The 17,368-nt window shown below is 37.8% G+C and overlaps 1 protein-coding gene across 1 annotated transcript in view; it reads left to right on the top strand.

Annotated features, from left to right (window-relative positions):
• The first annotated feature begins 11,573 nt into the window (after positions 1 to 11,573).
• Positions 11,574 to 17,368, top strand: part of LOC150088112 (uncharacterized) — a 103,741-nt gene continuing 97,946 nt past the window's right edge. The window contains exon 1 of the mRNA XM_090369340.1: positions 11,574 to 12,560. Coding sequence (XP_090225466.1) covers positions 11,619 to 12,560 — 942 coding nt within the window. The 5' untranslated portion in view covers positions 11,574 to 11,618. The remainder of the gene's footprint in view (positions 12,561 to 17,368) is intronic.

Here is a 17,368-nt window from a genome sequence, read left to right as displayed (position 1 = left end):
ATTTGCAGTCTTCATTTCTTAGGCAGTGCAGCGCGTTCTGGTTCCTGTGGAACAGTCATGTGTGTAGGTTTGGGAGTGGATGAGATCTGTCTGATGGGTTTTAATTACTTTTGAATAAGAAAAACTTATGACAGTAGAGGTGAATGGCCGAGTCAGTAAAACCCTCATTCAGATCGGGTGGAAACAAATTGCCGCTTATGCGGAGATCAACTTCAGACTGCCATTAATTTAAGAAGTAAAAAGGTTTTCTTGAAGATTAATAAATTATGGGTATATTTACATATCGAACCCAAATGGGCGTTTTATTCTGTATACGAGTTCCCAGCTATTAACTACAAAGTTAAAATAATAATTACAGCATCGTATTAATGTGTAAAAGACTTAATATAATTTATAGTACTAAATTTTATTTTAAAAAGTAAATTAGTTTTATTGCCATTCAAACAGTGAATATATTATCTTCAGAAGCTTGAGTAAGCGATTAAGAAATTCTCATCTTAAAGTTAAGTTTATTATGCAGCCATTCAACTTAACTTGTGTAATACGAAAACAGGAAGATCGTGTTTCTTCAATTAGAGCCATTCTATATTTTTAATTTCCAAGCAAGAAACTCGTCTTCAGTCACATTTTCACCTCTGACATCCTACTTCTCGACTGTCGGTTTTTCAGACCAGGGAGCATATTTCTGTCAAAACAACATTCTGTGACTTAAATATACTTGAAAATCAACCTTGCAAACCTGCTTCGGCTTGGTATACTGTCCGACTTCTATCCGAGGAGATGCACGGTAATAGCAGTCCTTTGAAAATAAACGGGTCTTTGATTGTGGTTGAAGACAAGTTTGTTTCATTGCGAATTCGTATTGAAAGTATATTATTTAAGATTCGTGATCTTTCTCATTCTTATCATAGTTCTTAAGCAACTTTCTAACCAGTTTTAAGTAAGTGGGTCCTGAAACTGCAAAAACCCAGAACATTGTTGTTTTTTTTTCGCTTAAATATCAATCTCTTTTCATATAAAACCTTTAATTTCGTATTCGTTTCGATGATTCTGTCAGTAGCTACAGCTTGAACCACCATGATTGTCCCAATAAATAATAAACCTGCTCCTATAGTTAATTACACACTAATAGTAATGTTCGATGTGATGTTCTCTCTGCCAAAGCCAAGTAATGTGGTGTTTGCAGTATATGGTAATTTTAGACGCCTGACAAAAAAAAGTAATCAAAATCGTTTCCAGCGACCAATATGTAGTCTTCCGTCATGACCCAGAAAATCATATGCTCATTGATGTGAGAACAAATCTCGCTAATCTCCAGATATTAACAGACTCGGTCTTGCGCATCCAGCTGACCGTGTCCAACAGCGTGATACCGTGCCTTTTCGATCATTTCGTCAGAGGGAACGAATGCTACTTGTTCGTGTTCACCCCATGATTCATGCTACCTCACCCTTCTTCCACCCAGACAGCCATAATGCTGAAAAACCAACTGTAAACTATTGAAAAACTCGTATCGCTGCAGTTCCTTACTAAAAACACTTTCTTTGATTGAAGATAAACATCCGGACATTATATTAGTACTAAACGCAATCATGACGAGCTAAACCGGATTTATGTGCCACAGTTATCATTGTAAGGAATGTAGAAACTTTCATGAGTTGTTAATTCCGTAACCGAATTAGTTGTTGTCAGAAAAGGGTTGTATGCCCCCCCCCCCCCGCAAAAAAACAAAGTAAATATGGAACAGTACAATAAAAACAATTTTGTCACCTTAAAAATATACTGACCTGCGTATGGTATACCTTGAAAAGGGAGGGGCTTCTGCGAACATCCTAAACAATCTGGTTGGCCATTCCATTCGGGCTATACTCTCCCTCTTAAGGGATTAGTTTTCTAGATGAGCTCTGCAAGGCAGTCTGGATCAGTTGCTCCAGAAGGGAGAAAAGTAAAAGCTTTCTTAAATTTCTGATGTCTACCGCCTTTGACAATACAACCTTTTCCACAATGTACATCTGAGAAGCCATTTTATTAAATACATCCACCAAATACCATCCCTTTTTAGTCCTCAGAACACTAGATTCATTGCACAGAGATGCTGGTCCAAGTTGATTCAGTTGCTGCAAATTGGATGGTTACGGATCTCTACTCCAAAGAGCTCATTCCACCTTATCCCACAGGTGCTGAATTGCATTGAGATCTGATCACCTGGAGGCCACCATAATAATTTGAATGCAGGCTCGTGTTACTGGAACCAATTCTGGTCTAGTGATATGTTACTTTTTCTTTTCAGATGGATACACTGTTACAGCCACGAAGGTATACGCCTGCTCAGAAATAATTTTTCCAGATAACCTGCTATATCCAAATTTTACTCCACGAAAACACTCCTCACCAGCCTGCATTGTTGACACCTGGCAGGATGGGTTCATGAACTTATGCTATTTTCGCCATATTGTGGTCTTCCCATCAATGTGAAAGAGCAGGAACCAGGATTCATCAGACCAGACAATGTTTTTTACGGTCCTCTAGTATCGGTGTTTCTGAGTCCACTGTGACCGTACTTTCTTGTTTTTTGTTAAGAGGAGTGGAACTAATTTCGGTCGTCCACTGTGATGCCCCATCCGTGTCAAGGTACGACGAGCTGTACATTCTTAAATGCCTCTTTGGTTGTAACTGTTATACTGGGTTGTTATTTGACTGATTGTAGCCTTCTGTTATCATGCAAGTTAGGCATGCCGTCATTGTTCTTTCTGTCATCAGTCAGTTTCCGACCGCAGGTTGCCCTCGCAGGTAGCACAGTTGTTATAATCACTGTCCTCCCCACACCGGGTGGAAAATACCCGAGTTTGAATTCCGTCAATGACGCGAGTAATTTTTATGGGCCTTTTTCACAAAGTGGCTGAGTTAGTCGGTCTCAGGCGAGGTAGCATGGTTTTCCTCCCGGAAACTCGAGTTTTTCGTCCAACAAACAAAAAATCGACCTCAGAACACACGCAACTTGCAGACAATATACACGGAGCAATATGGCCTTAGTCGCTGAAGCTCCTAAATAATATACAACTTACCCATACAGCATTCCTATGTACTTACCCACCAGCATCATGTGTTCGTACCAGGCGATGTAACGCCTGGTACGAACACATGATGCTGTTACTGAAGAGCGTTCTCTTTCAAAAATGGTACCTAATTAAATGGCCACTCAGTGTTATGCCACTTGAAGGCCACATTCTTCCGAGCTACTGAACTTTCTGTACGGAGGCATTTCAGCAAAATTAAAAATGGATAAAAATCGCGATGGCTGCAAATAGCAATCTTAAAAACATTCACTAAAGCGCAAACGTGGCCAATACATCGCTACCTCAACGTGATCCCTCATTTACCAATCGTGAGACTCAGAAACTGTCCAATCTGTCGTTTATTGTCAATGAGATGCTAATCTTGTTCACGAACAGCACTTAGGTAATTCCATGACCTTACATTGATTTTTTTTATTTAGAAAACAAAACCTAAAAGTGACCTGTATAAATAATAACAGTAAACAGTTGGCATGACCATTCCATTTGTTATAATATGATTTTTATTTAAAAAAAAAAACAGGAATAAGGAATTTAAATTGAATTTATTAATGTCTTGGCAGTATTAAATATTTTTTTCTGTTTATAGATAGAGGGAATGCAAGAACATTACCGTATTAAGGGTTACGAGGGTTTGAACCATGATCACTCAAAGCGCGAGTACTTTACCCTCGCGTTTAACCACCGGCTACAGTGGCCTTATCAGTTAACTGCACACACAAATTTATTCAGACCCCTCTTTGCTTCAAAATACTTCTTTTAAGACGTAACCGCAAGCTATGCTTAGTGTTTTATAACTGTGGCTTTTTAAGTACGTCAAATGGAGTATGACCAGCAATGAAAAGAACTGTAAACTGTAGAAGATTGTCCTTGATTTCTGTTTAAAGAGTTAATTGCCTTTCTTTTAGAAATATCGAAACATTTTGCCTCTTATGGATTTATATTTCACGGTGGAACCAGTAGATCCAAATCATTGACTAATGACAACAATCTTACCATTACCTGTATAAGTCATTGGTAGAAGTTCAACTTATTTCTTGTCTAATGCGAGCAGTGCCTCACTTTTTCTCTCGTTTGAAAAACAAATAACTGGATATGGAATTTATCTCATCCTGAGATGTCTTGACATACAAAGAGTCGAGTTCCTGTATCATAAATTGGAACAATCACCTGGGAATTTCGTTAATCATTCCAGAGTGTCAATGTTTTAATTATCCAATAAATTTTCAACAGTAAACTAGACTGACGAGGTAAAATATGCACCTGTCCTAAAAAGAACGGGTATTGTTTTTGTCCATGCATTTCTAACAAAATCAAAAACATTTCAGTTGATTACGCATTTGTAGATGGTTAAATATCGTAAATAAAATTAGTTTTTGAATTTCTAGGACTAATTCAAACAGATGGCAATTTCGGCACTATTTTAAGTGTCTGAAATTCTTAGTATAAGAATTCCTTCTCTGCACGGCTTCTGGGTTGTTCCTAAAACTTACAGAAAACAGCACCACTCCTGTTTTAACAAACAGAAATCCTCGGGGTGCTTGAAATGAACGTGGCTCTACCCACGCTCGTTCTAAAGCCTTTCGAGATAAGTCATAAAACGTAACTTACGGCAGCGTTCTAAATTAGCAAATGGATTCCTTAGAAAATTTTCTTCGAAATGCAAAGGGACGTCAGATGAAGTAATTTGCGATACTTTACACTAGACTGGGGGCAAAAAATGACCTACTCTTATTCCTGTGTGTAATTTACCAGTTAGAATGAGTAGCAGCTGGACCGAAGGTGCGTTTGGAGAAATAGAAATGAAAGTGCAAACACTTAATGGATTCATAAATAGTGTGAATGGTACCTTGCATAATATGGAGTGCCTCGTGCAATATTGTAGTTATCAGTGATTGCCCATTCTTTGTTGCAAGGAGTGGTTTTTACTAGTGGTGGTGGTGTAACTTTTTCTTTTTTCATAAATGAATTTATACTGGAATGCTTACTGCCTCTGTTCCTGTATGATTTTCCCATATTTAGATATCCAGTACCATTTTGTTTTTAAGGATCTTACGGGGCCTAATGAATCTGATTCCTGACTGTTTTAACTACCTTCATACAGAAGACCCATCGAATTAGCATTGCCCAGTAGTACAGTACACGATTATGTAATTATCTTAGTACAAAAATAAGGTTGAATAAGGAGTGGGAGGAGTAGGAAAAGAGAAAATTATAGGTTAGCGCCGATGTCAACCTTTACAGAGCCCAGCTACGTACTGACATCCAGTGGCAGGCAATTAAAGTAGATGACAACTCCTTCAATAGTCAGAAAAGTGTTAAAATACACGCAATAATGACATTTTTATGTTCCTAGGCAAAATATGACTGAAACAAACAGCACTTTTTGGCAGTTTCTGATCCAGATGGAGTACAAGAGAATACATCTAAAATAATCTCGGCCCCTCCTGGATATTAATATAGGTTTCGATCTTCACTCGGCCCTACTCTCTACCTGCATGAAATAAGGAGTATAGCCCTCATGAATAGCTCGGTTGGTAGAATCGCAATCCTCCTCATACCGGATGGAAAAGACCCCAGAAATTTTTATGGGCCTTTTTCACAACGTGGGTGAGTTAGTCGGTCTCAGGCGAGGACAGCATGGTTTTTACTCCCGGAAACTCGAGTTTTTCGTCCAGCAAAAAGCAAATCGACCATAGACCACGAGCAGTTTACAGACATTATATACGGCGCAATATCGCCTAAGTTGCCGATGAGCCTGAAACAACGTAAGAAGTACGTTACAAGGCTGCTGAAGATCATGGTTCCAACTTTTTCTTGTCACTACAAATCTGTTGCAATTTCACTTTTCAGTTGCTCCACGTAATTTTCTTTGATGCGCTACTGTTGACCTTTGAAAAGTAGTCCATGGTTTTTATCCTTCCGGAAAATGAAACTTAAATGGATTTACCGCTTGTCACTTCTTTGGAGAGACCAGGGTTCGAATACCATCGGAAATGGAGGAACTCTGAAAACTCTCACTTCGTTGGAAAGAGTAGGATTTTCTGTCCCTAAACACGGATCATTGCGCAGGCATAAGCGCGATAAAAGAGCTCGGGTAATCCCAAAAATAACCAAACCAACCTGGATATTTTTATTCCTCAAGCAAAACCGACCATAGAATATACGCTATTTACAGATATCTTATGGTCTTAGTTCCTTGAGTCTAAATTCATAACCGCCCACCTACCAACATGAGCCTCAACAATCTCCAGCATCATGGAGGTCATTGACCTCCTGGTTGTTAGTGGGTTCTCCTCGTGCTCTGTTTGACTAAGTTCTCCATTATGGACGAGGTAATTAATTTCCTCAAATCACTTATTACTTAGAACCAATCAAAGGTAAATGGACAAACTTCGTACTGATGTACTTTTCTCCATAATGTCGGCTTACTTTGTGTAGATCGGAAAATTTATTTTTCCTCGGTCTCGTCCTTACTAACCTTTTCACAGAGGTTAAGTTGGTCAATTGGCAGAGGAAAACGTCCCCACAAAATAGTATCGGATCTCCCAAAAATCTAAAGAATTCTCCTTTCACTTTACTATGTGCAAGCAATACGTTGTCTGAATTGTCTTGTACTTCAATCGCTACCATCAGTAAGCTGCAGTACCAGTAGGCTGAGCATCATCAATCAACATCACCTTCCTATCTTAACGATACGCAGTTTGTCAGAAAGGCGGCTCTTGCTCATAACGACGTAAAGGTAACTGAGTGAGAATATTTCCATCCATCATTCGTGTGAGATGACTGTTACCAAAGAATTGTGACTCACACTTTCAATGCGAGTTGTTTTTTATATTTCAAATTCCCAATTTTGACCCAATAATCATGCAGTCTAATATACGCATTTAACGATTTTCTGTTTTCATGGAAACAAAATATTTGCAAAACATGGATCAGAAATGTACACGGGATGGCTTCTCCTATCATTTATGTTTTTAATTTACAAATTTAGTGTTTTATAAGAATTCTTAACATTCTTGGAAAAAACTAAAATTGTAAATTACAAACATAATTAATAGAAGCCACCCGTGCATTTCAATAATAGCAAGCTTATACAGCATCATCCAAAAAGGGAAAAAATTCCCGTTTCACCTATCCATTCCCTTCAATAGTTTATCCGCTTCTTCCTTGAACTTATTCAAACTACCACCTTCACAACAAACAATGGGAGGTTGTTCCAGCAAACAACAACCCGTTGGCTGAAGGAAAACTTCCGCACATCTATTCTGCAACTATCATTCCTCAATTTGAATTGATGCTCCCTCATGTGAATAGTCTGAGCAAGAGGAAGAATCCCACCAATGCTGAGTTTGTTCAAACTACTCAAAGCTTTAAACAACTCAATCAGATCACCTCGCATGTGCCTAGTCTCCAGACTCTGCAATTTGCAGAACTGAAGCCTTTCTTGGTAAGAGGACCCTCTTACCAACGAGCTTGGTAAGAGGACCCAAAGGGGTCCTCTTACCAAGCTCGTTGCTCCCCCCCTCACCAAGCTCGTTGCTCTTCTCTCTACCCCCATCAGCTCTACATCCTTTCTAAAATGAGACCTCCAGACCTGTATGCAGTGCTCAAGGTGTTAGTACCTTGACTCAAGACGTTAAGATAGAGAAAAAAAAAAAACTTTTAAAATCTTTGTTATTGATAAGTAAATTACACAAAACAAACAAGCCTTATACAAAGGGATAATCATCTCCTTGTCTCTGCTAGCAAAGTTCCTGTTTATCATTGACAAAACCCCATGAGCTGTCCTGACAGGCACACTTTCAACTCTGAAGTAGAATTAAAAAAAACCTTATTGCAACACAAAGAAAGACAATAGATTCATTGGTTGTATTAGCTATCAATCAAACAACTCAAGGAGCGACTCAGTCAGTAATATTCATAGCTAATAAATTAAATGAAAAAAAAAATGACCCAAATTTTCAAAAATTAATGGATTTCTATTAGAAAAATCTGTTGATAATTACGAATATTTTGTGGATAACAAAAATTTTAAATATCTCCGACGTCTTATAAAAATAAACAGAAGGACAAGACATTTAAAAATCATTAACAGAACCGGATATTGCTTTAACGAACATATTGAACTGGTAGATAAGAAAAAATATATAGAAGTAAGTGTCAACGTGACAAAATACACATCAGTGAAATAGGTAGCAAAAATATCAGAATAATTTGAGATCAAGACGTTAAGATAGAGAAAAAAAAAAAACTTTTAAAATCTTTGTTATTGATAAGTAAATTACACAAAACAAACAAGATAATGGTATTGACGTCAATATCTTCGTACTTGCCAGACGTATGACGTCAAAAATGCGACACACATTAGTTTCAGTCAACGTCCCCTTTAATACTAGTTTTGGGCGGAATTGAATGCGATCAAGGGATTGTCATTTATGACAGGATCTATCCGGTAACATAAGACATTCCTGTGTCATAAATTCTTCATCCAACAAAGTTTAGTTATTTGTAGTATCGTGGGATCTCCGTGGTGGTTTCACCAACAGTCACTCATTCGGAGAGAGAGATCTTGGTTCGAATATTGAAAGAATTCTCAAAGGACAACTTCAGTCGGGACTCTAGTTAACCGATTTCTGGGAGAAAGGCTTTTCATTCCTCCGAACATGCAAATCGGTTGTTGAACATGCACATAGGCAATCATAATATACGACAATCCATATGAACTGGAATGCCACGACCAAATAATCGATGTGCCTACAATTTCATAAAACTATGTAAGGCCCGCCACATTTTCAAGACCTTTTAGTGGAGATGAGTGAGAATAAGCACTCGGAAAGACTATTAAAAACATCGAATTTTGATAGAATTCCCACAAGGGTTACACCGCATGCCATCCGAAACTCCTCTAAAGGGGTAATAGCCGAGTGGGATCTCCTTAATGTATCTGAGGAGGAGATTGTTCAGGAATTAGGCGATCAAAATGCAATAAATGCGAAAAGGATAGTCATTAAGAAAGATGGGCTTCTTACTCCTACCCGACCAGTTATTCTTACATTTAAAACACCAATTTTACCAACAAATGTTAAAGCTGGATATTTAAGGTGCAAAATTCGACCTTCCATTCCAAACCCAGTCCGGTGTTTTAAATGCCAAAAATTTGAACACTCGCAAGCAGTCTGCAGGGGTGTAGCCATCTTTGCCTCCTGTGGTTCAAAATAGCATGTTCACACAGACTGCACCACTGAAATGCAATGCTGCCCAAACTATAAGGGAAATCATTCAGAATTTTCAAAGGAGTGCATTCAGTGGCAGACAGAAAAGAATATACAAAAGTACAAAGTGGAACATAAAGTGCAGAAGCAAAAAGATATTTCAATTTCTAATAAATTGCCATCTTATTCTTCACTTGTAAAAAAGCAACGATCCATAACAGTACAAACAGATTGCTCAGTTCCGACAAGCATCTCAATTTACGACTGGGCAAGGTCGGTCATCTCTACACTAAAAGAACAGCCTACCCAACAGCAATCAACTCATTCGGTAAATACACCATTGAAAATACCGCCAGATAAAAATGCTGTACAACAGCCAGTTAATCAAACAAGCTGGAAGAAATGATCAAAAATCGAGTACTGATACCATAGACAAAAATTCACACTGAGATGAACCACTTCTTGAAATTCATGCAGAAGAGGAAGACATGGATGTCACCAGACCAACTTTCCCAAAAAGAGAAAAAACAAGACTAGACAGGCGCAAACAAACCACATCCTGTAATCAAGCAGACACACCCGATAATCCTCAATAATGCATAGAATCATTCAATGGAATTGTCGCGGACTACGCGCTAACTTAGACGATGTTTATGACTTAATTTTTATGTCTACAGGAAACAAACCTAGCCCCTAAAATATCTATGAGCATAAAACATCATATAATGCTTAGAAAGGATAAGAAAAACTCTAATACATCACATGGGAGGTGTAGCATTGAATTTCGGTGAGGAAAAAGATGAATCCCTTAGAATTTCTGAAAATAAAATTTATTTCCTACAAACAATTTTAATTGATATATATGGGTGTAAAAAAAACATCTCCAGAAATATCTGGAGATGTTTGTTGCAGCCGGTTGAAAGCTTTTTTTTTTTTTTTTCAATTCCAAAGAATCATCTAACGTTTCAAATCCATCTGTTGTATGAAGCAGATATTGAGCTATTCGCGAGTAGGTTATGTAAATTACTATCATACGTAGGCTCAAAATAGAAACATGAAACTCGTGAAGACATCAATTTTTCATTCGTTTGACAACTTACAGTTTGTGTCATAACTGGAAAAAAGTCGTGGAAAATGTCCCCTTTTAACTGCGTTTGCTCAACAGAATAAACGCCTGATCAGGTTCTTTCGCTGTTTGGTCGACGAAGGTGAGATTATATTGATTTAAATCTCGCGGTAACGGGATTTAGCGGAGGGCCCGAAGAATCGAGAATACTTGTATTTGTTATCCTCTTTGTTTGCCTTTGATTCGTCGCTTTACCTTGATCCTCGAATCCTCTTTTTGATCGGTGGTACAACAGTTTCAAACAAGAAGACTATGAAGCGTGCAAATAGCGATGACCTATTTTGGAGCATTTCGTCAATAAAGACGAGCAACTTTTTTTTTTTTTTTATCTCGCCGATATATTTGGTGTGTGACGAATGTAGTACTGAAAGCCTCTTTCTTTGAAATGTTCGAGCTGAAGCAAGTAAAACGCAATGGTATCATTGGGTCAGGAAGACTTTTCCCATTCATCCATTTCTACCCGACTAACTCCTGCACTGGAGACGAGTCAAAAATCACGTATCTCTTACTTTGTCACTTATACTAAACAGTCTGACTCAATTAACGATATCCGTGAGAAGTATCTGCTACTCGTGCAGAATACGTGCGTCTTCTTATTCCTTATGATTAAGATGACGTACGAGAATCATCGCTTATAATGTACAGTGATTAATCGTTTGTCGATCATTTTGTTCTTTTGCCTCGGTTCTTGAGGACATCAGATTCAATAACATTTTAACAAATTGTAACAGATGTCAAATTTGGTTGCTTTGAATGGTAACAAGTTGTAACAAGTAACTGGTAACTAGTTCTGTGCCTCGTGTTCCTTAAGAGCGATTTTGTTACCGATAAAAGTAACCGATACTTTAAGAAGCAGTCACAGGTGTCAGTGATAAGTAGAAATCACCATTAAACCCATCTGAACGAGTGCGGCTAGTGTGAGACGCATGCGCATTGATCGAGAAAGGGACCTTTGTGTGAGTGACGGAGGAGACTCGTTGGTCTACCGCTACTATTCGGTCAGGTATGTTGCCGCGGGCGGCGACTCAGACATACCCAAAGCCGCGGAGTCATTTTTGTAGGGCGAGTCGTACACAAGTTGTGCGCAGGTGCGCGGACGCGGCGCGCGCGCGACAATAACAACCGTGGTACAGCTACTGCCTCGTGGAAACCCGCAGCGGTAGTAGGTGAAAGGTTTCAGTGCTGGACGGACGTTTCCGCAGCATGCTCGAGTCCGATCCGGTGCAAACGACGGCCATGCCGTGCTCCCGCAACAACTGTATTTCGGTGATGGTCAACGGAACCCTGGTGGTGAACGAAGGCAACAAGCAGGGCGATCAGAGGGATGAAGGAAACGAGGAAAACACTTCCCGGTCGGAAAGCAGCATGCATGACGACAAGCCTCCGTGGGCCAATGCTACGATTACGTGGCGTAGCGAAGCAGAAAAACCGAGCGTCCGTGTAATAAAAATTCATAATACCCCCGAAATCGGCGAGACGAAGGCAGATGAGTCTGCTGCACCTGTAGTGCACGTCATACGCGTGGTAGCCAACGGCCCCGACACAGGCATGGAACACCACTATAGGAACGTCGACAACCCCGTGCAGCCGGCCACGATAACTGTGAACTGCCACTCGAAGGGTCAGCAAGGAGGGGTTAAGGGGGACGACGAGAGAAGCAGTAGCGGGGCTAGTAGTGCCCCCGGCAGTGACTGTGAAAGGTCGGATTCGGAAGATGTGACCGACGACATTTACGGAACGGGAACTGATTCGGGATTCAACGAGGTTCGATCCGGGAGGAACACCTGTAGCATCGTTGTGGGATCGGGAAATTCGTTCGGCAATTCTCCGGCCTCTCTGGTCACGAAGACGTCGATGAAGGAAGGGGGAGGTGTTCGGGTCACCATCTCGGCGTACACGGAGAAGGATGACCAAAGGAACGTGGACAGTGCTGTGTGCTCTTTGACCGAAGGGGAGCAATGGGATATGCAGTTCCACATCCGGGAACTAGACAACGTGCCGGACTCTAGCGTGGACTCGGATGCTATCCAAGAGAGGATCGCTGCAGCGCATGCAAAATTGTCTGGACATGACTCCACCACCGGCACTTTGCAAACTCGAATCCGAACCAGTATTGTGTCGTTGATGGGACAGAAGGAAACAACGGTGAGTAGTTCAGTTTTCTTATTTCAGTTGCCTGTCTTAATGCTTCTTTAATCCACTCTGTGGTAAATCTTTATCAACCCGGATAGCCAGGGCATCGAATTATTCATAAGTACTGTTTCGGAGCAATTTTAGAAAAAAATTGCTTTTGCGTCCTCTAGTGGAGGAACAAAACAGAATGAACGATTTTGACACTTCATTAATACATACGGAGAGCTGAAAAATCCCACGAGACACTGTGGTAAGGAATCGCTGAATGCTTTCTTTGATCTCAATAATTTAATTATTGAGATCAAAGATTATTGATCAAATTAGTCCATAATTATTTTTTTTAAAATTCTCGTTTCATCGGTTGAAGAAATGAGAAACTAGTTCGACTCCTGAACACGTGATTTGATAGTACAGTATTAAATACAGCTGAAATCAGATGATTCACGCATGTCCTTCCTCACAGTGATTCACTTATTTACAAAATAGAATACAGCAGAAACCGGTCTTTACTGTACCACATAAACAAACACAAACTTGTAAAGCATGTTTAATATTTTGGAATATCTCATCATCTATAGCAACTTATAATTCTTATACGCTGTTAACATTTTACTATTATACAAATTTTCCTTTTATTTTACGTTCTGTTCCCTAGAATTAAACCTGTGTCTGTGAGGGTGTCTTTCTAATACGTAATAATGTAGTCAAAATAAACTTAATCGAATTTGGTGCATTGTGGGCGTCAATACGTCATAAAAATTCAAATCAACCAATCAGCATTAACTGATAATGTGACAGTTATTGTTTTCGGTGTTCTAATAAAATTTATTACTTCAAGATCAGTCGTAACAAAATTTTCATAAGATTTTACATTAATGTAATCCATGTCTTTAGTCCGGGATTTGAACCCATAGGAGTGCACCAAAGACCTTGCAATTTTGGTTGATTCATCAGTGAAGGACTTTGCTGACAGAGCCTTTTATATGGCTTGAATAACTGAGAGGCTACACCGCAAGGAGGTATATCGATATGATGTTGAAAATCAATTAAGTTTCAGATAACCTTCATATGACATTTCCCCGGTTCCACGTTGCAAAAAATATTTAATTTTTGTTTTTCTTTAGAAGCAATCAAAATCGTACACCGTAAAAGTAGAATAAATTTGAAAATCCACTGATCTGGTATTTCTACTTCTTCAAAAGATCCTGTTATTGCTATACTTCAGTGCACTTGTAATACATTTTGTGCATAATTTTTGCTCGCTTTACTACTTTTATTCCAATCTGAAGTCTCGTTAATAAAGAGATCATCAACTGGAACGAAAAATCCAATTATGACGCACTTGTATACAAGATGGAAATGGATTTATTCAAGTTTTAAGACTGTGGCCAAAATCCGTATATTTACAGATTGATAAAATATTATAAATAACAGGATTTGTTATTTTTATTAACAAAAAGGCATCCACAATATCAAGGTCATTGGGGACTGCATTACAAATGTTTACTTCTGTTTAAACGAGATATAAAAAAGAATATAATTTGCCCTTTTGATTTATTAATGCATGATTTTATCTCCTTTTTACTGTATTACACGTACTATAAAAATACTTTCTGTAGTGCATATTAGACATTCCTTTGTAATACAACAACTTTTTTTTACTATACTAGTATTTGAACTAGCTTTGCGCTGGATAAGTCTCACTTTTACCTTCCTTAATTGCAACATAAATCAGCATTTCCTGTTCCACTTAACTGTCTACAACAACTTAATTCTGAAATCATTTAGTCTGGTTTAACGTAAAAGAAGATTAAAATCTATTTTATAATTTATTCCCAGACTTGAGGAAAAATTCTCTATCTATCTAAATAATAAGGTTAAAATAATTAAAATGAGGTAGTAAATGGTTTTGGTAAAGGTAAAAGCAAGTAATTTCGAATGCTCTAAGGGTCTTGTAGGCAATTTAAGGTAAACTTGGTATGTCTGGGGCATTAACCTCACCAATAAGGAGTCCAGAGCCGTAGTAAGGGTGGTGTCCAGGTACAGTGAGGGTTGCTGACAAGTGGGAACGAACAGTTTCGTTCCTTCTCAACTGGGGGAGGATAAGAATTAGCAATACCATTTATGTACGATGCTTGAATCTTGGTTATCATCAGAATTGTGCGCTAAATGTATTATAAAACCTCTTGATGAACGATATTTTCAGTGTACACTTTCTTTCATGGAGGTTTGCGTTTGCCTTGTTGATCAATAATATTTACTGGAATGTTTAGTTTGGTAATAAAGGTAATTCTGTAACCCAAGTGGATAGCAGGATTCCATGGTTCCAGTTTCCTTTAGTGGTTATTTTACTGATTAAATAAATTACGATGCTTTTTTATTTACATCTCTTCTGATCACATATATCAGAAGTAATAAAAACGAATGAGAAATCCTTTTATCATTACACTACGTTGTAGGATATTATAATATCCTCTAATGGATATTATAAGCAAAAGGAAAACAGCTGAACTTTTCTAACTACAACCATCGTGCTTATAATATCCTAATTTAAAACATCAGACAGTGACTTGCGCAAAGAAATCAGTTATTTAATTTTTAAATGCGAAATTAAGTCATTAAATTCTGGTTAGCATCATAAACTCCCTGGTTTTTCAATTGCTTGGGACAGGGAAAAATTATTCCCTTAGGTATAAAACTCGAAGCCAATATCGTGAACGGATTTGATAATGTTCATACGCGAGAAGGAAGAAACCACCACCCTTGATCTCCAATGAAATCATATAAAGGACCCACATAAACCTGTTCTCTCTCCTCCTACGTACATTGATAAGCAATTAGAGGGGGAAAATATAGAAGCAGACATCTACCACACCAAGAACATTCATTATAACTATTGGATAAGAAAGTCTTTCGGTTATGGAGAAAAAATTAATAAATAGAAATCCACAGCTTCAAAAGCCTTCTTAAATCGATATAACCCGTAGATTACCGCCCACTTCACATTTATTAAATGCTTCTTTAAAATAAATTGCAGATGGAATAATACTGAACTGGTTAAACTAGTTGGGCATTCGATGAAAATCTTATAATATCTCGCAATGTTTTGATAGGTATTCTGCCTTGGCTAAATAAGCAACGTAGTTAGAGAAGGTACCAGTAAAAGATAGTGTTCGGTTTCTTTAAACACCAAATACGAAATAGAAACAGGAAGAATACTTCTTATTATAAGGTTCCATCAGTGCGTTTAAATTGTTGTAATAGAGAACGTTATTTCTGATCATCTAACAAAAAAGTATAACTTCTAAAGGCTACAAATGAAGGAAAGTTAGTGGCATTAAATTCTTTTTTTAATGTCAGAAACCTGGAGTTTGTTTTTCGATTTTCCAGATACTGGAAGAACCAAAAAGGAAATTTATCATTCCTCCCAGACGTAAAAACAGTGCATCCAAAACAAAATTAGGGTTTAATTAAATCATAATCAAATAATTTAGTTCGATCACAATTAAACAGTATACTACATCGAAGCTTTTCTTAATTATGTATTTTGTAATGAATATCAAAATGTATTGGAAGAAGAACTTTCGATTTGCATGAATATATTCATAAAGTAAAAATTTTAATACATTTACCACTTCCATGGCGGTATTTAATAGCTTATAGTCTTCGAGATTATTTTTGTTTTCTATATTTTTGAAGTAATACTTTGTTGTATTAATCAAGTAAATTTGGGTTTTAAACTCATTTAAATAAAATAAAAAATAGTAATAATTTTATAAGCAAAAAAGTGTTCTGAAGAAGGGGTATTTTAAAAAGGAATCGGGAGTCGAAGAAGATTAAGAATAGCCGCTCTTATCGATTAATTTTTCTACTAGGTTATGTCAGATCAAGTCAAATGCCTTTTGCCTGTCAAAATAGATTATGTTGGCGGCTTCTCTTGTCTAGGTAGTTTCCTCCGTCAGAACATCTGATAAAAGGTTAACGGCAGGACCTGCAAGGCATAAAACCGTGTTTTGTTAAAGCGGATGTCTTTTCTTTCGGAAGATGGACATGGTTGGTACGATTTTCAGTCGAAGGGTGATTGATCCTTTGGCACTAGTTTTCTTAAAAAAAAAAAAAAAGTGGTAAAAGCAATGACAGTAGAACAGTTACTGAAAATAACCTTACTCTGGTAATTATATTAAATCGATCCCAGTGGAGATTATTGCTGTTAAAACCCAAAAAGAGTTGAATAGAATATAATTATACGTTGAGTGAAAATAAATAATTAAATAACTATTCAACAGTTTCGATATTTGGGAGCCACAATCTGTGGCAAACAGTCTAATTTAATTTGAAAACCATTGCTGACATTTGAAATTATAAATATAAACAATTTAGGGTTATCCGTATCTTTTTCAAATACATTAGGAAAGAAATCGCTCATAAATAAAAAAAAAAGTACCTTATTAAGGTACTTACACTTTGTATGCTAATCTGAGAGTTATTATATTATTTACGTTTAATATGGCCACCAACAATCATGGAACTTTCAATAGTTCTGCTCTTTATTAACCGAAGTTTATTAAATCCACAGAATTTTCTTCCATTTTGTACAGAACAAACTATTTTAGCCAATTAAAGCTTGCAAAAGAAAGTCTTTCAATGAAATTGCTCTCGTGGTGAGGCCATCGTAACGAATTTCTTCGGTGTTGCACAATAAATAAGCAGCCCATTTCCTCAGGGAGGTATAATGCCATAAGCCACGTGTGCTCTACATCTCCACTCCACTCCACCAGCCGTCCGGTGGATTGCATCGTATTACAAATAAAGACATACGG

This window comes from Mastigoproctus giganteus, chromosome 3, assembly GCF_048544385.1.
Source record: "Mastigoproctus giganteus isolate SK-2022 chromosome 3, ASM4854438v1, whole genome shotgun sequence".
Taxonomy (NCBI): domain Eukaryota; kingdom Metazoa; phylum Arthropoda; class Arachnida; order Uropygi; family Thelyphonidae; genus Mastigoproctus; species Mastigoproctus giganteus.
This window is presented reverse-complemented; position numbering and strand designations above follow the sequence as displayed.